This window comes from Branchiostoma floridae, chromosome 5 (assembly GCF_000003815.2).
Source record: "Branchiostoma floridae strain S238N-H82 chromosome 5, Bfl_VNyyK, whole genome shotgun sequence".
Taxonomy (NCBI): Eukaryota; Metazoa; Chordata; class Leptocardii; order Amphioxiformes; family Branchiostomatidae; genus Branchiostoma; species Branchiostoma floridae.
In genome coordinates, this window is record NC_049983.1 from 17,126,755 (window position 1) to 17,151,074 (window position 24,320).

Genomic DNA, 24,320 nt, shown 5'->3' on the forward strand with positions numbered 1-24,320 from the left:
GGCGGTCAGGATGATTCTTGATAGCCCATACTGGACACTGTTTTAACTTTTAACTATTGAAGTAAACAAGATTTTCTGAGAAAAACTAGTAATATCAAGATTTTTCCTTGAAACGTTATTGCCAAACTACATGTACATTTTGTCAAACATACTGGTCAATTCAAGCCAGGTTTTATAACCAAAGAAAGAAATCTTGAAACCCACAACTTTTTAAATTTTTTAAAGCACAAGAATTAGATACATGTAATTCTTATTTTCCCAACTCTCCAAATTCTTCCAGAAAAAAAATGAGGAACAACAACTCTGTGTGTGTGTGTGTGTGTGTGTGTGTGTGTGTGTGTGTGTGTGTGTGTGTGTGTGTGTGTGTGTGTGAGTGAACAACTGATCTCATTTGTGTAGCATATGGAAAGAAGAAAGTCTTTCAGGCATCCAAACTTTGCCATTACAATGTCAAATTTACTCCATTTTCAAGAACTCTTTCAGCACTGGACTTTCCTGGTCCGTTATTGAGTTCGCGACCTTGGCACCAACCTATTAAAGGGTCAGCTGTTCCATAGACATGAGAACTGACCTGTGCACAACTGGTGATCACTGGTTTCCATGGAGACGAATGCTGACATGTTATCACCGGGCAAGTGTTCAGTTCACTTAGGTTATTAGTTCTGTTTGGCAATGATAATCATAGCTCAAATTCAATACAAAGCATTGTCAGAGAATCACCCGTGAAGAATACTTGGTTGTTTCCATTCTATGTGGCACATGATTTGTCATACTGAATTTATCGATAAGCATTATTGACAAACCCCTTGTGTTGCTAAGACGGCTGTCAGTTTGCCAAAAGTCACAAATGAAATGATCCAGATGTGTTTGCAACCTAGTTTTGCTTACACATCGTAAATATGATGGGGATGTCAATCAAATGAACTCACTCTCTTTTCATTTCGCAACACAAGTCAATTCAGTAGGCCTTGCAGGATCCCCTATGCAGACCCTTGTGAATGCTAACATGTTAAAATTATCACCAGGCAAGCCTGTGGCTGCCCTTTGTCATTCTATCATTTTGTCAAAGTGTTAAGTTCTGTTGTTATCAACTATTGTTCTTATCTAAGCATTGTTGTCACAATAATGGCTACTGTTTTTGTCTATGTTGACTGTCATGATCAGTAGTAGGGCCAGTGCTGTGTGCTTCAAACGTAGATATTCTGAGACATGAATTATTCTAAGACATGAGTGTTACCTTTCAATGTGATACCAAAGTAGAAATGCAATATTGGCAAACAAACATACCCTACGGTACCATACGTGATATGTCAGCTGCACTATTCCACATTTTCTCTATTCTCCTCCCACACTGGTTCATCACTTGACACCCACTCTCTTCCTGAAGTACCAGGAATTAGCGTTTGATCTCGCAGTCTAAAAAATCTTGAGTGCGTGGGCATCTCTGATGCGCGAACTGGAAACCCACCCACTCCATCCCAAAAATACATTTCTTAGACAAACGCCAACGAAAACAGAAATATGACGTTAACTAGAAAGGCAACATTTTTGAAAAAATGCAGGATGTGGGCGAAGGGAAAAGAAAGGAAAAATCGCAAGAAAAGAAACAACTAGAATGACAACATTTTCGCGAAAATGCAGCAAGTCTTTCCCGTGGCCTTTTTTGAAGTTTAAGTCAAACTATCTTACACACAATAGTAATTGCCATTAGGTGCCCCGTATTCTCGGTTCACCCCTATTCTCGGCCTTTACCTGACGTCACGGGTTGTGCTGTGTAGCAATTATAAAGCTGAAATTCATGATCAGGTTCAGGTCCGGTACCGTACCGTAGCCTCCATTCCAAATTTGACTTAACGCCGCAGGCGACAGACATCGACGATACAGTATTTGGCTGCCGGTATGGTCCGAGGCGTTGACGAGCCCCCCTCCCCACATGGACCGTCCGACCGTTTAAACGCCGTCTTTTGAGGGCAATTAAAAAATAAATAAAAAGGCGTGTAAACTGAACGATGCTCTGTTTGCAAGATAAAATTGTTGTAAATATCAAAAAAGAAAAAAAAAGGACAACTAAAAAAATTGTTCCCGCCCGGAATCGAACCAGGGTTGACCTAGCGAAAAAAGCGCAAGTATAGCTGGTGCTTTAGCCATTCGGCCAAGCTTGCCGTAACGTTATTGCCGGCATTTTAATAGGTACATGTATACAAATGCAATGCGTAGCTTGAACACGTCCGTTCACTGTTTAATTTGCAAGATTCCAAGGTCCCATTTTCTGAAGATAATGTTTTTCTGTGCAAATTTATCAATCTTGTTCATTCCGTGGCGGGCAACTTCTTCCTTGAGCGCCTGTTTGGTCGAATGCATGGCCGATTTACTGCCGCGTCTCAGCTGCTATTATAAAACTGGATGCCGAAAGACATTTTGTGTTCTCTGCGTTGATAGGTCCAGCTCTGACGTACACCCGAGACAGTCTGAATTTAGGCCAATCAAAAAGCTGGGAACGCGGAGTATTTGCTAACAGCTTCCATTTTTCTGAGTTTTGATTGGCTATTATCAAAATGGATGCCGATTGTGTCCTGCGCGTTGATAGGTTCACCTCTGACGTACAACCGAGAAAGTGCGACTTTAGGCCAATCAAAAAGCTTGAAACATGGAGTACATGGAGGCTTCCATTTGTTTCTGATTTCCGGTGAAATACTTGTAAGAAAACTATATGTGTGGCTTCGCCCACATAATAAATCATGCTGGGAGAAAACGGCAAACAAGTTAAATAAAACCAGATAAGGATGGTGGGTTGTTAAAAACAAATTCATGGAAAAACAAGCTACCACCAATTTGCACCAAATATCTGCTTGGACTTTATCTCAATGCAAAACATGGCGTCTATTAGTAGATTATACAAAGATTACATCCTATATCCACCCACACTATAGCTAGCCTTTCATCAACATTGTCCAAATATGGCTACAGCAACTGGTAAGTATCTAATCTCAGGAAATCACCAAATTTGCTCCCAAACTATTGACCCTGGCTTGAAAATGGAAGGAAGGGTTTGCGGTTTTGGTAGTATTAGCCCTTGCTGTGAAAACAACACATCAAAAATATGAGTTCATTACAAAATTTTCAACCAAAAACCCAAACCAGAATGGGATCCCAATGCTTGATATGAATAATATATTATGGCCTCCTTTGGTCAATATTGACCATGGCAAAATCGCAATGCTGTCTAGTCTGAACCTCTGTCCCAGGACAGAAATTTGCTACTTGCAACAGACGAAAATTTCACCCAGTCTGTTAAAAGAATCTGAACTTCATGACATAAAATTGATGAAAATGTACATGTATTTTGGTAAAAAAAATAACAGATTTAACAACAAACGTCAATAGCATGGACTCCCAAAGTTTGGGTGAGGTAAAAAAAAAAACAAATGAAATGGAAACAGCCCTGTCAACACTATACCAAAGTATCTGCATAGATGATATTCAGCTCATGTCATGTCATGTATGTTATGTATCTTGTAAAAAAACAGTAAAACTATGCATAGATGAAATGGTTTGGCTTATTGTAAACAAGGCTTCTACATTCTTGGAGACTCCCCCAATACTGATATGTCAAAGTTTGCTGTTACACCTGTTTAAATGTGTTATGTTTTGCATACACAATTAATAAATCATTCTATACAGTCAAAACTACCCAAGAACACCCCTCTAGGGACTGATAAAATCTGGTCTATGTATATAGACAGATGGTCACTGTTTACAGACTGGGTTCTTAATGCATATGCTAATGAAAAATTATTTAAGAATTACAGATCATGTCTATAGTGACACATAAAAAATATGTTGGTTTTGGTGTGTCAACATACACCAGATTTTATCGGTTCTCTTGGTTGGTTTTCTTGGGTAGTTTTGACAGAATATTCCCCAGCTGTCCCACGTTTACAGACACAAAAAAATTGTAGAAAAAGTGGAACTCTTTGTCTTTCTCTGCTTTCAAAAAATGAAGTCAAACCCAACCTATCAAGATGTAGTCATCACTAGTATTTGAGTTTGTATGATAATATTTATCACAGTTCAATGTTACAGTTACATGTAACATCCATTGGCATAATACCGGTCGGTTTACTGCAATTTCCCAAGCAATGCTAATTTGGCAAATGATCAACGCATCATTTTCTTCTTCTGTGTAAATTATTTTGTCTCTCTGGTCCTGCTAAAAACATAATATCGTAATTGGAACACACCACGGAATTGCACGGAGAACGGGCGCGTGGTTGGAAGGGGGTGCACTATACCGGCCGAACGAAACACGGCACAATTAACTGCCGCTATGTACCTTTATACATCCTCTGTTGTTCCTTTCTTTCCTGTTAGTAGTTGCACAAAACAAAAATCTGCATGAGCATACAAAAAGTCATGAGAAAATGGGCGTATACTGACAAGAATTTTCATTTAATTTTGGTCCGTCACAACCGCTATGACCTAAAACTTTACTGCTGGCCGTAGCATTAAAAATGGCGGGAAAATGGCGGCGTACGTTCAATTTGACCCATTCAGCCGTAGATCCGGGCGATAATGCAACGGTTCCTCACACTTTTACACGAGTTGTAGGTCACCAAAAGAAATTCAAGATTGCTGTTGAATCATGCTCGTCTTGTGCCGTGAGCACATGTGATTATTATCTACAAATCTGGCGATGAACGTGACAGTGTGTTTGTCCCACGACGAGCTCGCCTGCCCCGAAAACCACCTGAAAACTTTTGGCCTTGTTGTCTTCGAATGCATTGTTATCGATGCTTTGTAAATTATGTATTGGACACCTAGATGTCTGAAGTGTGCATACCTCAGAAATAACTATTGTTGCATGTGTAGATCTCTTTAAGTTCCACTATTTTTAATCGACCGGTATAAGGCTTATGACCGGTATTATGCCAATGCATGTTACATGCATATACCCTATCTTGTTTCTACCATGTACTTACAATTAGCCTACGGGCATGAACTTGCAAATAAACTTTCTTATCGAACAATGCAGACAATGGTCCAGGATTCCCAATTTCAGTCCATTGTTCAACTAAGCACCATTGCAACATGCACAAAACTCAACCCTTGTCTATATTTGGAAACATGATGAATCTGACAGTGGATGAAATATTGACTATTCAATACATTACCCTGCTTCAAATAAAACCAATTTCTTTTTCTCCACTGACATTTTGGCCTTGGCACCAAATATATTGCCTTTTCTTTATTACACTTCACATAAAACCCCCCAAGTGTATATACTGAGGAACATAACTCATGCACAATTCAATGTTAACATCACCTTTGCACTAGATACTGCGACCATGCTGCAGAGACCAAAGATTGGACAAATCACTCAACGAATTTCAGAGACAAAGAACAAATGTATTTAACTTTTGTCTGTTTTGTCTTTCAAATTATTCTTTTATATCTTTTGTATTGTCATATTCCAAGTATAAAATCAAGGCTAATACAATACAAATTTGGTGGTAATACAATACAATTTTGGTCATCATATGTTGCTAAACCATAAATCAATTAGAGTCTAGTAAAAATTCAGGGCCTAGCCCAATGGGACTATTGCATATAAAACATACATTTTTTGCATTATTGAATTTATTCATAAAAAGCCTTGTCAAAACATAGTCCACAGAAACAAAATTTTAATTCTTAAACATAACGTTGTCTTTTTAGACAGAATTACAAAAGTATGTGTAATATTTCATGTTATTATGGGACCTAAACCCAACGTAGCCTGCAAAATCACTTAAGACAAAAGAAAATTTTGAAATTTTACATTCCACAGTACTATTCAACGCAATCATAGCAACTCAAGCAATACATTGTCCAACGTCATAAAAACGTGAATTGAACTTCAGAGGTGTATTTTCATCAGAGTTAATGTACGGTAAGACAGATAATGGTTTATGACTCCCACAAAATGCCATTTTACGACCCTTATGCAATACTCTCATGTCCAATGCTACCAGAAGGGTAATTGGGGTCAATGACCTTAAGGGTATAAAACCTAATCCAGGAAAAAATAGCAATTTCCATATTTGGTCATGACAGGTGTATACTTGCAAAATATGCAAATCAGTATGAAGTAATGGATCCATGTAATACTAGACCAGCAAAATATCAGTAAGTAATCAGTAAGGCCTAGGGAAAAATGTGTTTCCTGTTTCCCTACCTACCCTAGAAAAACCTGCCGACCCTAGACTTTTTTTGGAGTCAAGTGTCCTCATTGAAAGACAAGTGTATCACTCGAGTTTTGGCCAGCCTAAACTTACTAAAATTACAAGAAAAAAAGATAATTCCTACCTACCGACCCTAATTTTTTTAGGACAGAAGAAGGAAACACAACTTTTTTTTCCTAGGCCTTACTCATGTTTTGGTAACATTTTCTTTCCACTTTCCTTGGTTATAAGAGGCTGCTAAAAATTTGTAATGTATTCGAATATGGAACGCTCTTATTGAGGTCGTTGACCTTTTCGTAGTCTAGACAGACATTAGAAATTCCAGGATAATCTTTTCCTACGGACACTGATGGAAATCCAGCCATGCAGAAATGTGAATGTGAGTTAGAAATGGGCTGTGAAATGCCGTGATGTCGCATTAGTACTTATTATGGCCTTATCCAAAAAGGCACCAAAAAATGCAATGACAAACAATCATATAATACGCCCATTCCTCATTAACTGGGAAAATTGGAGGTAGAAAATTGTAAAAAATAAAGTTGTCCAAAACGCTTACCTGCTGGTATGAACTTGTTACCACTTACATCGACTATCTTTTGCTATTTTTGTCTGGTGCTAACACGCTTAATTTTGGAGATATTTGATTTTTAGTAGGCCATGTCATCTTTCCTACAATTTTGTAATAAAGAGCATATTACTACACAGAGAAATGTTCCAGCAAGTAATAGTGGATTAACAACAGCCAAATTAGCGAATTTTCCAACCCAAAACCTTCAAATTACACGCCAATGAGAAATATTTAACCACCGTGTCATTTGTTTCGGAATAATCATCAAATTTACTAGCTATTAAGTTTGCTACATTTGTATAAAAGTAAATAAATGATATTTTTTTTCTGATATGAAGATAAACCGTTTAATACTCCTTAATTTTCACCCTGTAGGATGGGATAAGAGCGATAGAATATATTTATGAAAATGGTTGAAAGCAGGCGATATCTATTCTACAGGTAAATGCCAATGAACTGTGGTAACGTAAATTACAGAATCTCTAACATTTGGAGGAAAGCCGAATAGTGTACATACTGGCTCTATTTGAACTGATCAGGTCATGTTCGTCTATAATGCTGGACCTCTTATCTTCATGTTGCTAACTCAGAGTAGCAAAAAAGGGTATCTTTGTTATCCGGAATACCCGTATAATCTTGTTCGTCCTATACCCACCCGGACTCTGCGGAAAGACACCCAAGATATGCAAGGTCTCTATCTTGGCGGGGTCTATTTAAATACATGCTAAGTAACAAAGGATTCACGCAATCACACGCTCTAGGTCAGAACCGCTTCGTCCTCGCGTCCTTTAATCAAGTCTTTGGAAATAGCAGGACATGATGCGATGGCAACATGCACCAGATGGACTGGGCCTTTCTAGCACAAGCTTTCGATATTGGAAAGACAACAAACTAAACACCAGTTATCGCACTTCTTATAAAACATTTTTAATGTCAGGACAATCTTTGTTCTTGGAACAAACACAATGTCACATCTATATAGAATGAATGTGCTACCTAACAAAATGTCCATCCATACACCTTATATCGTGTGGTTCAATAATACCGGCAGAAAGAACTGTGTAATATGTGTATAACAAGGCTTTTGTTGATGAGCAAGGCTGTAAACAACATTATCATATAGCCAGGCGCCACGGACCAATCAGAAGGCCCCGTTCCACGTTGGTTATGACGCCGTAACACAAAGATCCAGGCCAGGCAGGTGGGTTTCGCTCCTCTGATTAGTCAGAATGAATCGACACCGGCACCGGTGTCGATTTGTATCGACACCGGCACCAGTGTCGATGCTCATAAAACCACCTCGTTCGCTTCGCTCACATCGGTGGTTTTATTCGGTGGTTATAGCAAAGGACCAGGCGTTATGACACCATATACACCTCGGGGCGGGTCATTAACCCTTAAGTGAATTTTCCAAAAGAGAGCTGCATGTGTAAAGGCAGTCTGTTCTACAGTTATCCTGGCAGCCTGTCCCTTTATACTAATGCCACATGATTACATGACAAGCCTGACGTTATATAGATCTTGACTTTATAGAGTGGGATTGGTTTCACAAATAGCTTTCTGCCTTGAACCATGTGTCTGTCCATGTAAAACAATTCTGTGCATCAATTCTGTGCAGTCACGACTGGTTGAAAGAGTAGTTTGCTTCTAATTAACAAGATTTCCAACCTAAACAAGCAAAGGTGAAAACTTCGGAACATCTAATGATAGTGAAGTCTTAACTTAAGTTAGCTATTAACTTCTGCAGCCCATATGCTTTTGATCATGGAGCTTATAACTCAATGACAAGTCCTCAATGTAGATAACGCTGATTTACCGCCGTCTGTACGTTTATATAAAGGGGTCCACTGTGTAAAACGAGAAATATTTCTGTGACACGAATCTTGACTACATTGACCTTCATAATTAGCTGATCATAATCTCTGTTGCTATTTAAGACAAACATGCTTGAAACGTACCTTACTTCATCAGTCAGTGTTGAGCATGAATTTCTGTCATTCCAGTCGTGTGATCTTCAAAAAGCGCGCGAAAATGACGACAAACTTGGACGAGTCTTCTTTGACAACAGGGGTTTATTTTGGTTCAGTCCAACCCAATATACATTTATTCAACTTGGTACTATACATTCCGTGTAATGTTGATTATTGAAGCATCAGATATCAATATAAACACCCGCATCTTTCCAAGTTGGTGCATGTCAGGTTTATCATTTGAACATCGATCCTGTAACAGTGGGGTTCTAGCGCTGCCAAACTGACCACGCCAACAGCTCTTGAGCTTTTGGTGTTGTGGTTAGCACGTTGGATTTGTGCTCCGGCTGCCCGAGTTCGGCGCAGGTTCGAATCCCGGGGGTCGGGATGTTGTTTATTTCTGTTCTTACTCGCCCCTCTGAATTTCTACAATGGGTTCCCACGCCGGCCCTGTGAGTAACAGGCTAGTATGTGCCACACAGGGATGTCGATCTCGAAAAGAAAAGGGGCAGTAGTGTAACAATGGTGTTCAAGGACTGCTAAACCGAAGACGCCTAATGGCTTAAGCCTTTTGGCCGAACGGTTTGCACGTTCGATTTGTGATCCGACTGCCCGGGTTCGGCGCGGGTTCGAATCCCGGGAGTCGGGGTGTTGTTTCTTTCTGTTCTTACTCGCCCCTTGTATTTCTACATTCCTATGAGAAATGAAAAGTCCCAGCATCGTAAAATTCACTGAAACAGGAACATATAAACAGACTGCATTGTGACTCTATGGCAAGCCAAGCCCACCTACAGTAACATTACAGCAGATAATACGTCTTTGGTTGATGTGCTCTTGCTGAACATCCGATGACATGTTGAAGAAAAAAAATGGTAACGTAAATTATATGGTAACGTAAATTATATTTATGCTTTTAATGATAAATAAAATTTTAACAAACAGCTCTGGAAAGATTAACTCTGCAGGCAATTACTTATCTGGGAGCATTCTTTCCTATGAGTACAAAAGTAATGATCTTTCTATAATTCTAAGGGACTTATTATGGTAACGTAAATTATATAAAAAAAGTGACAAAAGGCCTGAGATTGGCGGTTATAGTCATGTTTCCAACATTCGTGTTTTATGTGTTCTGTCATTTGTTTATTACGCAACACCACTGTTTAGCAGATAAAACAGTGAAAACATTATCGGAAAATGTCTTTTCGTAAGCGAATTACACCCAACAGAAGTTCGGTAACGTAAATTATACAAAAGTTGGCGACAAGAATAAAACGGCATCTGACGTAAAAAGGTCGTCTGCTGGACAAGTTCATCAACACGTGACAAGCCGGCCTAAGTGTTGATGTAAATTATGACTGAAAATTTAAAGAACTAACGTCTTTTCATTATCAGAATGCCACGATATTCACCTTTATAGCATTTCCGACACGTGTTTTTAGCGTGTTTCTAAGCAAAACCTTACCCGGGACGACCAAAAGGCAACTAACAATGGTGGGAAAACATTGCTTAGCATATTACTATCATGTACTTGTAACGGAAAAGGGCAAAATACGTAGTCATTGTGTCTTTAAAGAAAACTGTGGCCCGCTGCTTATGTGCGACAGCAATTTGCCCCTTTAACGAGGAATGGGCGAATAATGTCATATAGGGTATAATGTGCTGGTTGTTTAAGTTAAACTAGTAGGAGATAAAAAATTTTAACTTTTCTCTGTAAAGTTGTTAAATCTGGGTCATTATTACCAGTTAAAAAGTTGTTTTCCACCAAACAATTCAAGTGTTTGATAACACATGTTCAAAAAGTCTAATGGTGTACCCACACCATAAACAAAATATCTTACATATTTGTCATTCATTCATTCATTCATTCATCCAATGTTTACTGCATTCATCATCCATTCTAATTTTTAATTTCTCATAACTCCAGTCACCCATCTTTTGCTGTTACAAACACTAATAAATGATCATGAGTGTGTCCTACCGTTATCCTTGGCGTTGCTTTCTTCTATGTTCATACTCTCGGCCAGCTCTGACAGGCTTTCATCCACACCCCTGCCGCCGCGCAGCGTCAGAGACAACCGCCGCTTGATTTTCTTCATCTTTTGCTTCTTTCCTTCCTTCCTTCTTTGTCCCACTTACACGAGGGTGTTCTGGTCAGTTTTCGAAGCTCCTTGGAAGCTTAATTCTCGGCCGCTCTCAGTTCCTTGTTTGTTTTTCAGTCAACGACTTCAGGGCTTTGAAGTTGTAATAGCTGTAAAAGCAGAAGAAAAGACATTCAAACCTTTACATCTGGTTAATTTGTTTTTCATATCTTCAACCTCCCTTCATATTCTATTATGTATCAGGTATTTCACACTTAAAAGTCATATATGAAAGTCATCTTAAGAATCATAACAATAATGTATATATGGCCTCCTTCTGGCAATATTAACCATGGTAAAATCATAATTGACATCAGCCATACAGCGTCCACTATGGCTAAACAGTCCTATAAGAGAGTGACAGTAATAATGCTTGAGTGACAATAATATTGCTAGATAAAACTCTGGAATGACAGTTACAACAATTCTAACTTCTAGTATGCATTATGTATTTAATTTTGACATCTCATATTCTACCACTGATATTGTTTATATTTAGTATTACTTCAGAGCAAAAGCATTAAAAAACAACAGCTATTGACGTAAACAATGACGTCAATGGGTGGCCAAACAATTATGATATTGTCTACCACGAATATTTGCAATAAAGGTGTCAATTGTTGCCGTCACGTTTGTATCTGTATTCATCCTTGAAATCCTGTTTTGGCAAGGGTAACCTAGGACAAACGTTCAAGACCTCAGAGTCAGAAAAAAAAATTATGCCAACATTTATTTTTACCATTGGGGGGGCAAAACAGATCAACTGTGACTGAACAATAAATCTTAAAGTAGGTTTTGGGAGCAGAACCTTCAATGGCACATACTGCTTTGTCAGCTTAGCACTTAGCAATTACAAAAAAAGTATGCACACTCCACTATCAGTGGACTAGCCCCCTACCGTAGTACTTGCATAACTATGTATCCCAAGGACTGTAGATCTAATGGAGAGGGACACTGGCTGTATACCAAAAGGTGTGGTGGGATTTTGACTTCAATTCAAAACAAGAGTTCGTAGACCTCAGGCCTGCATGAAATGTATTGGGTTTCTGTAGACCTATTGTGTATTTTTGCCTTTTTGTCTGTGGTACGTGGTTGGAAAAATGAGCTTTTTACCGGGTTGGTTGTGCACCATGCAAAAGTCTGACTCTGAAATTCCATTTTCTGAATTTGTAAGTTTGGACATGGATGAACATTACTTATTTTGGATTTCTTAAGTATGTAACCAACCACAGTACTTTGAAGTTGTTGAGACGCTACCTTTTTTTGTCTCAGATGGCCCATGCACATGTAGTTACTCTGTCACATGATATACTAATATCTTCCTATTTCAATGTACTGACCTAATGCAGCTGCTAAGTCTCCTTGGTTTGTGTTCTTCCAATGATATTCATTAAAGATTTATTTCTGGGGTGTTATTCACTTGACATCGGAATGTTACTCGAATAATTTGACCAATGATACTTTTATCTGTAGTTCCATAGACATTAGACAATATGAATAGTGGTAGCCCCCATGCAGCAGCAACAGTTAGTCCCCAGGGTGGTATGATATTTTCATTCAATCCATCCAACCCAAACCTAAATCTCCTGTAGTATCTAAGCCAAATTTAACAGCACAATTTACTATGAAAAATGTCCTTGTCAATCCCATTTATAGATGGCAAGCTGCTGGCAATGGAAGCTTTGAAAAGTTCAGAAGCTGTTGTAGTCAGAGCAAACACCCAGCAAACATCCCCGCAAACCAATGAGCAGTTGCTTAGAAGGGGAATTTCATCATATATTTGCCGCGACAAAATGCAACAAACGATACTGAATTCAAAACAGAACAAAGCTAAGCCTCCACCACTTAACCCTGCCTGTACCATAGATTAAGCAGGCCCAAAAACCAAGCGAATATGACTAGCCCAAAACAACAAATTACCTGTATACAGTATGGAAATGGCATTACCAAAGAAACAAAAAGAAACACAGGACAAATCATACACATACCTTTCTCTGATCCTCATACTCTATACAGTTCTCCTCCACATTAGAAAATTGCATCTTCTTCTGTTTAAGTTCAAGTTCAACCATGATTGCCAACAGGGTAAAGGAACTTGTACCGGAACTTAAAACTCAGTACTATACAGCTCTAGAAACACCACAAAGAGTAATAAGCAAACTCCAATTATACCTGACCAACAGATATATAATCTGGCACACTCCCGTCATCTGGCAAACTGTCAGTGCCACTAAGTAACCTGATACATTGAAGGTGGCCCAGGCCAGATGATGGTTCTACACCCAACCATAATCTGTTTTTAAAACCAAGCAGATATTGGGAGGATGCCCCAACCACACTAAAACAGGGTCAACCTATACAGTATCAAGTTCAAGCACTAGGAGGCCCAAAATCAAACCTGACCACCAGGACACCACAAACAACTCACGTACCAAATGGCAACACAATGGCACCTTGCGTTCCGGAGATACAGCGCACGCCCCGTGCCCGCACAAAAGGTAACCTAAAATGTCAAGTTCAAGCACCAAGGGCGCCAAAATCAAAATTGAGCATTATTCAGCCACCGTGAATTTGACACATGTGCCAAATATCATCGCGCCAGCACCAGCCGTTCAGAAGATATAACTCCGGAAACACCCCTCCCGGACACAAAATTCGACCTGCCGGGTCAAGTTCAAACGCGACAAGGCCCAAAGTCAATCCTAGGCAACAGGCAACAACCCCCCACCCATGCACCAAAAATCGTCGCAATCGCGCGTATCGTTCCGGACACACAGCGCCAAAAGTGCCCCAAAAACACCAAAAATGCCACCTTCAATGTCAAGGTCAAGCGCCAGGAGGCCCAAAATCACACCTGAGTGTCAGGCTACCACCCCCAACCCACGTACCAAAAATCGTCGTGCTCGCACCATCCGTTCACGAGATACAGCGCCCTACATCCCCGGCTACCGAAAAGTTTCCACCAGCATCAAAACCATACCTGCATACATGCAGGTAATAACTTACGCATTCTGGGTTACAGTAAGATAGACCTACCAGCTTCTCAGCCCTATCAGTTCTAATCCATGCTGACCAGTATGTGACCCCAATTCCACAACCCTGAACTTTTCTAATGGACAGTAGACCAACCTTAATAGAAACTTGTAGTGCCATTGATTCACTCCCTTGAATTCCTGAGAAAGGCCACTACATCATATCTAGGGTACTGTAATTGTGCGGAGTAAGTTTGCGATAGAATCAGAAGGGCAGAGGAGTTGAAGCAATTCTGCAGTACAGTAGTAATTATTGTATTTCCATGGAAATGCATTTTCCCAGTTCCATGTTTATGCAGTGGGAAGGCCACAGGCCAAATCTGCAAAAATGAAACCACCGCAAACACTTCAAAATGTACAGAACTTTTAGCTTGTGAAATTGCCAATTATCTAGATTATTGCCAAAAAGCAGTTACTCAAGCAAATGGATATGATTTTGCAAATGGTCAGACATTTCAGAAAGCATTCACTGTCTTTCAAAGTTTCATTAGTGGCACTGGTATTTCCAAAATCACCCCCAAAATCATGTGCTTCAGTAACTGCTTTGCGGAGTATACCAAAAAGCAGTTACTCAAACAACTGGATATGATTTTGGAAATGGTCAGACGTTTCAGATAACATCCACTGTCTAGATCTGTTCTTTGCAGAGTATCTAACTACCTTCATCAAGTATCTTTGTTTTTTGGAGGGGGGAGGCTGAAAAATTGTGGGTATTTCCCAACCAGGCATTTTTTAAAGCGAAATTTTATCCTGTTAAAAACAGGTTTAACTGTGACCCATTGGAAGCAGAGACCTTTCTGCCCGGACCGACCCCACCCAATCATTGATCGCTGCCATGCGGGATGACCAGACCACTTGATTTCGCGACAGGCTGGCTGTAACCAATTTCCGATCAATTGACGAGTATTGGCTGCTGCCGTCACGCCTGGAAGGATTCAACGATCCGACACCGCTCAAACTCATCAAGTCCAGAACGGGGGCAAAATCCAAATCCTCTACTTCTCTTTTGTAAAGTATAATCTATCTAGGTCTGCGTAGGATGTTTGTAAGTCTACAGTACATCTCCCACTGGGTATTGAACAAGTCTACCCACTAACCCACTTAGCAAAACACATGTACCCTCTTATAAATTCTTAATCACTGTCCTACTTTCTGGACCACCATAGTGCTGCGAAAAAAGTTTCTAATTCAGCTGTGGACCAAAACTGTTGCGAAAAAGTTTCAAACTCCCCATAATTATTTCATGAACTCTGGGATTCAATTAAGGTTTTATGGCTTTTTCTCTGGTGGCTGTACTTTGTTTCTGAATCAGAGTAAAACCCAAATGGCAGATTTAGAGGCTTGCTAATGCAGTTACCATGTTGGAAAGTGGGTCAGCTGGATTACAGGAGTCCAGAGATAGGAGGTTTTCAGTGGCTGACCATTAATCAAAACACTTCCCACAGAACTGCATAGGTACATACACTAACGTTACTATTAGTAAGTATAAAAATAATGAAAATCTTCAAATGTTCCCATCAGTTTTGCTTTCACGGTGTTCGCAGCAATGTCTTCACTGCAAAATCATGTCATTTGACACCACAAAAGTGCTGTAGTTGGACTTTGAAAAAGGGGAGTTACACATACTAGCGTTGTACATGTAGCTATATAATGCTAGGTCACCTTTATCCATATGGTAAGCTATATCCATTGTTTTTAAGAACAGGGCATGTAGGGATGTAGTGTCGACGTCAAACTGCAATACTTCTTATTGCAATTTGAAATCACCGTCCACTGATTTGATATCCCTAAATACCCCGCTTTTAAACAACGGATATTGGTTGCCCCTTGGTTGCCCCTTGGATAAAGGTGAACTAGCATTATAGTAGTTAAATTATACTCAAAAGGCAAGGATAACAAGGCAACTAGAGATGGCAGACATCACCCCCTTACCCATATGGCTTTGTGACTGAGTGATGCTTAAAAGTAATATCAGGACTGCATTCGTCATTTTTGTCAAATTCCAAGTCGCTTGTATTTTCTTAACTGTTTACAATCTCAATTTTTTTTCTTGAAAATTATATGTGGACATGAAGAACCCTACTGATATACAAAAACCATGTACATGTACACTTTTGAATATTTCAGCATAAAGCAAAGGCATATGCCAAAAATAACATCTATCAAAATCAGAGACACAGAGGCACTCCTTTTCCCTTTTAACGTTTTGTTTTGGTACTTACTGAATGCTCCACAAGACATATGATAGTGCCAATGACATGTCCTTCCTGCTACCACAACGGAAACATTCCGTCTGATCTAAGAGATTACAGAACTGATTACCTTGCATTCTGAAAGGCTGACTAGACTTCCTCTCTGTACTTACTATCTTACTATCAACACAGAGACGGTCCAGGTTTTCACCAGACACCTTTTAGAAATGTATTGTTCAGAGGCGGCGGCACCGTTTTTTAGTTGTGGGGGCGAATATTTGTCATCTCACTAAATCGAGGGCCGAAGGCCCGAGGCGTCGCGCCGGAGGCGCGACCCTTCTAGGGGGTCCGGGGGCATGCACCCCCGGGAAAATTTTAAATCTAAACCCTCTGAAACGCTATTTCCTGCATTTTCAGAGGCACATTTTGCCGCCAGATTAAGCTAACTTCAATGGCATTTCTATCAAAAATACATGTATAGTTTTAACTTTAGTTATTGAGGGCGACACCCCCAACATATTTTCACTATCTCGAGCGGCGAAGGTACGAGCCGTTGCAGGGTAGGTTCTGGAAATTTTTAAAATCTAGACCCTCTGAAACGCCATTTCCTGTATTTTGAGGGACAAATTTTGCAGACAGACTAAGGTGAATTTAATCAAACTTCTAGTAGAGAAAACGATTTTTGAGGGCGACGACCCACGCACCAACATATTTTGCACTATATAAAGTCGCCGTGAGCCCCGAAGACGCAAGCCGCCGCAAGGGAGTTCTGGAGAAATTTTTAGATCAGGACACTTTAAATGCCGTTTCCTGCATTTGAGGGGAACATTTTGCTTGTAAAGAAATCTAAAGTTTGATGATGAAATTTCTACTAGAGAAAGGTTGTGGGGGACGACGCTCCGGTAGCATTTTCCCACCATGTCCAGTGCCGAAGGCGCGAATCCTCACAAGGGAGGTCCTTTGAAATTTTGAAATCTGGACCCTCTGAAACGTCATTTCCTGCATTTTCAGATTTCAAATTTTGCCAGTAGACTAGCGAGATTTGATAAAATTTCCTTAGTGAAAATATACACAAGAGTTTCAGCTTGATTTTGTGTGTTTCAGCTTATTTCATCGTGGGGGCGTCGCCCCCACGACCTATTTTTTGTGGGGGCGACCGCCCCCACTGCCCCCACGGTGCCGCCGCCACTGTTGTTGGGGCTAAACACAATCAAGTACCTTTTTGTGTTTTGAAGGACAACAGCTTTGGTTAGGGACATCCTCTTGAATGGGAATGTCATCGTGGATGGAAAGCAAAGTCAGGACAGAAGCCCCATGTTTGCGGAGAGCCACACCTCAAGAATGTTAAACTCACTTAAAGATACTACAGCAACGGTGTGAGTGGATCAACTTTACAGTCCAGTCTTACAAAGCTGGTACCAACCATGTAAAACTGCTGACGGTTTACCAGTTGTGCGAGACAAACAAACATGCATGTGGTGTTGACAAAGACTTGTGACCTTGTGAAAATTAAAGGGCATGCCAAAAAAGGGTAAAACTTCACTTCACTTATACATCTATATGCTTTGTGACTGCTGTAATAACTCTTTCTACACAAATATCAAATTCCCACATAATCATAAACCTCTTTTCAAACATTTACTGTATTACCTGCTATCTTTGTGGTTTTAAAAAACTGTCAAGTAAATGAAATTTTCCACTCAATGTCAATATGAAATAGAAACATTGAAAGCTACCATGAAAATTAAAGTACAGTACACGTTAGTCTAGCATAAGGTGATTCATATAAAAATGTGGCTAAAATGTCTCTGGGTAATGCAACCCAGTTCTTGGCCATCTGGTTCCATTACCATGGGATCAGTGGACCTGAGTTTGATCCCAGGGTCGGCACAGCTCGGACATGTTGCAAGGGATTTTATTCATTTTTCTGCAGGAACTTAAAATGTTGGAGTAGTTGCCTCATCTCAAGCACGTAAAACTGCCTCATTACTCACATTGGGTACCTCCTGGTTACAATAATACATCAAGGTGAATAAAATGTTTGATTTCACCATAGAAAGTTAAATATTTTGCTTGAGTTCTGTACCATCTGTCACTGGGTTTTCCTGAGAGTGGAAGTAAACTCTATGTCTCCTAGTCCCTAAATTTAGCATCAGAGTTTTCAGACTTGGAAGCTTTTACTAGTTTTAGGTATACTTTACTTCACTCAAGACTGAGATTGAATAATGGGGATCTACGGTGGATGCACATCTAAGAAACCATCAGATGGAAAGCAGATGATGCGTGGTGATGCGTTTGAACTTTGAAAGTTTGAATCCAAAATCTTGATGCCTATTCTAGTAGTCATGAAATCAGTTGACTGGTCTTCCCTTGACAAAGACTGGTACTGTCCAAAATATGTCAAACATTTTAGGGCAGTTTTGCCCTGAACTCTATTTCACAACAAGTTACCTTCCTACTAACTCTCTTTCCCAGCATTAGAGAACCTTAGCCAGCATTGACTGAAATTCATGAATCAGCCCAGTTCCCCCCCCCCCCCCATAAAATAACAGCTAGCCCCGATAGAAGTCTGCAAAGGAGGCTATGATTTATATAAAAGACCTTGCCATTGCTGTCACATTCTTTACCTTACACATCAAAGGGTACAGAGAAAGGCAATCTGCAGAAAGCAGACAAGGACACCTCATCTGTATCTGTATAGTCCGTTACTTTATCACGTTTACAAGCACTGTTCATTTCAAGAGCTACGTGTAACTTGTTTATGGTCTGAAACTGAAAGGCTATGCAACACAGACTTCAGTAGTCAAAACCAGAATATGAAATAATACACTGGGTCAGGATAGAAAATACTGCTGTCATTTAAGGAATATTCCTTCGTGATTTAAAAAATCTGCAATCAGTCTAGACTGATTTGATTACGATATATGGATGGCATCATCTCAGCCTGGACACCAGACCCCAGCCCAATCTCAAAATATGTATCCACGCTAGGGCTGGGTATCGGTACAGCGTACCGGTACAAAACCGTTTTTCTTATTGGACCGGTCCAGAAAAACCGGACCTGAAAAAATTACGTGGACCGGATGTTGGACCGATAAGAAAATTAACATATCATTTCATCAGGCATTCACACGTTTTGGCGCCTGCAGGTGGAAGAAAATGACAAGAGCGAAGTAGAGTAGAGTGTGTAGAAATTTCTACCAAGTTATACAGCCAATCGCACAGGTGCAAATAGCGTGGTAGGATTTTAAAACGCCAATTTAAGTCTAATACTCCACCAAACAGATGTATTTGTAGTGAAATGGACCATTGGTATGAGTCATACTGAATTAGGTCCAGGTTCAGGTCCGGACCTGGACCTGATCCTTTGGACCTGAACCGGACCTGGACCTGAATTTTCTGTACCGGTACCCAGCCCTAATCCACGCGATAAATATTTTTGAGATCAGGTTGGGGTCTGGTATCCAGGCTAGCATCATCTGGGCACCACAAACCTGACATGGTAGATAGTAAATTCTTTAATGTATGTTTGTTCCCCTTGACATTTAAATTATAAATCTATTCAGAACCCCCATGCAAATCCCTGAGTAACAAGTATAGTCTGATCCCCCATACAGACCCCCATGATGTTGCTTGTGAACTATATGAGGCAGAAAGATGAGGAAAATGACATCCATCAGATCTGTCTGTTATTTAGTAATATGGCAGGGGCAGAAATAATATTACCTCCATTCCGGGTGGCCCCATTACGACAGGGGTGAACGCAGCTAATGCGATATTAGCGGTGCGATCAATCTTTCCGCGTACAAATCACAGAGAGGGCCACTCTCAGTGGGCTGTGGGTCTCTCCATGAAACAAACTAAAATTAAGATGATTTCTTTCTTCTCAATTTCATATTCTTTCTGTTATACATTATGCATATATCACTACAAATACTATATTGCTACATCTAACATCAGTAGTAATAGTAACTGAAAGCTGAAGCTGCTAGAATTATTACCAAGTTTTGAGATAACACAGTGTACTTATTAACAACTAATAACAAAATCATTCATATATTTGTATCTTTTCAATCACTTTGATACACAAGCTAAAAGCATTGATTAACATAATTACAAAATAAGTTCAGAGGTTTAAAAACACGCCCTCCCAAAAATCAAAACTATATAGTATATGCTGTAGGAATATATTTTGTTGAATATTGTGCATGCATACAGATGTTTTTCTCTCTAACTAAACTAAATTTTTCAAGCTTCCCAAAAACCAAGGAGCTCTTTATAACCTCCTTGAAAAAAAGCAACACCTTGAATTTGAAATTAGAACCCCCTTCAGTCCAACTCAATCAAATCCTAATTATTCCTTGAATGGCACTGAAAATAATGTTACTGTATGACAAACATTTTGTGGCCCAATCCTGTGAAAGGATGCCCCTGTGTTGTGTGACAGAAGACAGACAGATGCAGGTCCTGTATTGACTGTTTGATGGCATGCCCTGCATTATCTACCCTCCCCACAAACAGACACGTATTGTACATGTAGGTCCAGGAATCTCTTACCATTGATTCACACAAGCCACATCATTCATAATGCTAACCCAACCAGAAATGATATGAATAAAAACCTTAACTCTTTTCATCAAAATGAGCTAGCTGCAAAATATTTCACTTATGAAAATAAAAAAATCAAGTAAGTTATATTGTGAAATTGTTCTGATAATGTGATAAGGGCAAGCAAAAGGAAATCATTTTTCAAAAAGCAAAGGATCAGTCTATCACATTATCCATAACTTTCTTCTTTCAGTTTGTACTACATGATTTTAGAAATTGAAAGTTGAATACCACAAGATACTGAATATACCTACGTGTCTGTGTATTATCAATATAGTAATAGTACCATAGTGCATACCTGTAATAAGGATACAAGAACTGCATGTATCATCTATAATCTATTGTCAGTACAGTTGTTGAAAGGTCAAATTCCCCCTGGGCATGTCTTGTTTATTTGTGCCAATTGCCCATGACCTTTTGAACTCAGTGGCATTCTTCTTTAAAACGTTTACCTTTCTGCATTCAAGCTATGTATTTATGGTCCATCCTTCACAATACAGAAGTACATATCATTCATTGTGATGGTGTCAAAAATATGTATACAAGTTTAATGGGCATTCTTTTGAATAACAAACCTTAATGCTTGGATAGGTAAATGACAGCATGGCGTCCTTACCCGCATGATGTTCAACCCTCTGGAAAGAATTCAATGATTCTGCCCAACCTTAATGAAACTAGAAATGAAGTTTGCTTGCACCAGGGATAGGACTAATCTAATCTTTCTGACACAGCTGTCTCTAAAGAATATCATCCAGAGACAGACTTTGGTGGCATTAAACATATACATTTTGACCTTCCGTATGCTTAAGGTAGCTGTTTGGTGTAAAATGTGTCTTACTTAGTCAATCATCACAGCCAGCTTTTCATTGTTGCTCTTTGGTAATCTTCAACTTCAAGCAGATGTTGGAGGGAAAATCCATAATGTTATCTAGCTCCCAATTTTTCGTTACAACTGACTGTCATATACAACAAGCGATATATTACAACAGCGATCATTAATGTATTACGATTTTGCCTTCCTACTTACATACATTTGCTCTTTTTTTTTCCTAGAACAAGCATGCTTGCAGACTAATTCAATACAACTCAGTTTGGGAAAATGATACTAGTATTCAGTTGGTACCAAGACACCTTTTTTCAGTAAAACTAAAAGGTCTTATTGTCTTGCCATTGTGCCTCTGTCAGCATATTGTGGCTAAGTATGTCTGATTACCCACTTGACATGCCATGTATTCTAACTGGGGCATTCCAAGCAGTGGTCTATGGTTTCCTGGGTGTCTTCTGAATCTGACTGTCGCTTCTTGTTCTTGTTCTGATATTACTAGGCAACACCCCCCTCAGTTGGGGTCAAATGCCAGGGGATACCTAGTAATAGTAGTATGATCCACTCACACTGGGAAGGACTAACCTCCACTAGGCCCTCCTTCGGGGGTACTGGATCATAGAATTTGGAAAAAAATCATACGGGATCATGGACTTTTGGAAAATTGGTCAGGGAAGTCAGTCCACAGAATGGTAAATATTTCCTCTCTGCTGCGCAGCCGGCCAAATCCTTTGGTTGCAAAACTCCCCTGGCAAATCAGCGTGCAAAATACCCACTTGCACACTTGCACATTGCAACCACTTTTTGCTTGGTGCAACCTACTTCTAAACTCAGGTTGCACAGGGTGCAACTTACATTTTGATCCTCAGAACTCAATTTTGTTATCAATTTACTTGGAAGAAATAAACGGACCAAGGCAGCTCCGTTTAATATCAGCCAAACATGTATGTAAATGTACCTGTTTTTCAGAACTTAATGAATTGTAGGTAGTGCAACTTGAAATTCAGTTGTGCAACCTAGTTTTTGCCCCAGGTTGCACAGCGTGCAACCTGGCTCAGAAAAGTATTTTGTACACTGCCAATTATTTGCCTTTGCCTTATATAATGGCCAGCATAGTCAGTCTGGTAGAACCAGAAAGGACCCGTACTCTTTTTGAATAGACTGTAGCGGGTTCTTCAACATGCTCAAATAGTGGCTCGCCTCAAACATGTGGCCATTATTTATCGTCCTGTCTAAAGGGACGTGGTTAACCATACATATGATTCATATTTTATTTTCAATCATAAAGTAAGCAATATGTAAATACTGCATAACCAATTAGGATGAAATCAGACTATCTCTTTTTGACCTAGCAGTTGGGGCAGCAGTTGATAAATCATGTAATTGTGGTCAATATGCACTCTATAACACATAAATACATAGTCATACTCTTATCGAGCTGTAGCATTAACAAAGTTCCGCTTCCAGTGCGATCTATCATACACACAGATGTGTTAATCATTTATATAAAAAAATATAAAAATTTCTTATCTTTATAAGATCTACCTTTTACTAGTTCTATATCTACATGTACTACAATCTACTCTAGATCTGATGTTTCTGAACATTACTGATTAGCCATAAGGGGGCCATGTTAATTAGAGTCTAGACTAGTGCCTGATTAAAACAATCAAAGTACAGCACTCTGAATGATAATTCAGTTCATTTCAGTTAATTATGTTAATCATAAAAGCTCTTGACACTGACAGGCTTTGGACAAAACAGTTTTCAATTCAATATTCGAGGGAAACACTGCACAACAGTTTTTGCTTCACCCCAGAGACCGGAAGTACACGGAAACTGTCTGCAGCCCTCCCCTACGCTTCTTGCAACAACAGAACAATGCAGGGAATTCTGAGGACGATCCGGCATTGTTTACACGGTCAAGATGACATCCCGAGGTCTTCCTACCCTCCACCCTGACGTTTGGAGAGAGAAGAGCGCCTCGGGTGAAACACAACCCTAACTCAGGAATCCGACCTGCTTTCAGCCAAAATAAAGGCAGTCTTTATACTGAGGTCACAGGGTCCCATAGCAAGCCGGTCGAATTAAAATGCAGCCTGGAGTATTTTGAAGGGAAAAAAAGGTTTTCACCACGCCTGTACCTATCGACGTTTTAGTTCCTTGTTTCGTATGCAAGTGTGTGCATAATTACTTCTCGACAAACTGGTTTGAATTTGGGTAAAAGGGCACTTAAAGGTGTAAAGTAACGTACGGAAAAATCATATAAGCTTTAGGAATACCCCGTAATGCAGCCAGTCTGGTGTGCAAATATACTGGCTTTGAGTGTTGAACTAAAAACTAGACTTACTTCTGATCAATATGTGTAGTGCAGAGAAAAAAAATTGTGGACGATCGGAAGGACACGCTAGCTTGTTAAGAGTCATTCCTTGGTGATCTAACATTTTTTGGAGAAGCCACACGCGTGGACTGGTCAGCGTCAGACGGTTTTACTGAGGTCATCGTCTCCAAAAAAACACACATCGCCAAAAAAAACTGTCATTCGAGAAGAGAGCTACATTTGCGCAAGACGCACGCACCTGATCGCTCTGTAACTCCGCCCGGATAGAGTATGGAGCCTTCTCCGTCGATCTGCGCTGTTCTAACGGAGCCGTTTGACGGGGAAACACTCGTTTGAGCCCGCTGAAGTCACCATAGCCCTCTCCGTCACTTACACTATCGCCTCCATTTTCTTCTTGCCTTGGCTGACGAATTTCCCAGCAGGCCTC

At 39.8% G+C, this 24,320-nt stretch overlaps 1 protein-coding gene across 1 annotated transcript in view; it reads right to left on the bottom strand.

Annotated features, from left to right (window-relative positions):
• The window catches only part of LOC118415679 (cyclin-dependent kinase 17-like), a 99,633-nt gene extending 75,316 nt beyond the window's left edge, over positions 1-24,317 (bottom strand). Inside the window, exons 1-2 of the mRNA XM_035820412.1 lie at positions 24,132-24,317; positions 10,738-11,007 (exon numbers count right to left, since the gene is read on the bottom strand). Coding sequence (XP_035676305.1) covers positions 10,738-10,855 — 118 coding nt within the window. The 5' untranslated portion in view covers positions 10,856-11,007; positions 24,132-24,317. The remainder of the gene's footprint in view (positions 1-10,737; positions 11,008-24,131) is intronic.
• Positions 24,318-24,320: the final 3 nt, after the last annotated feature.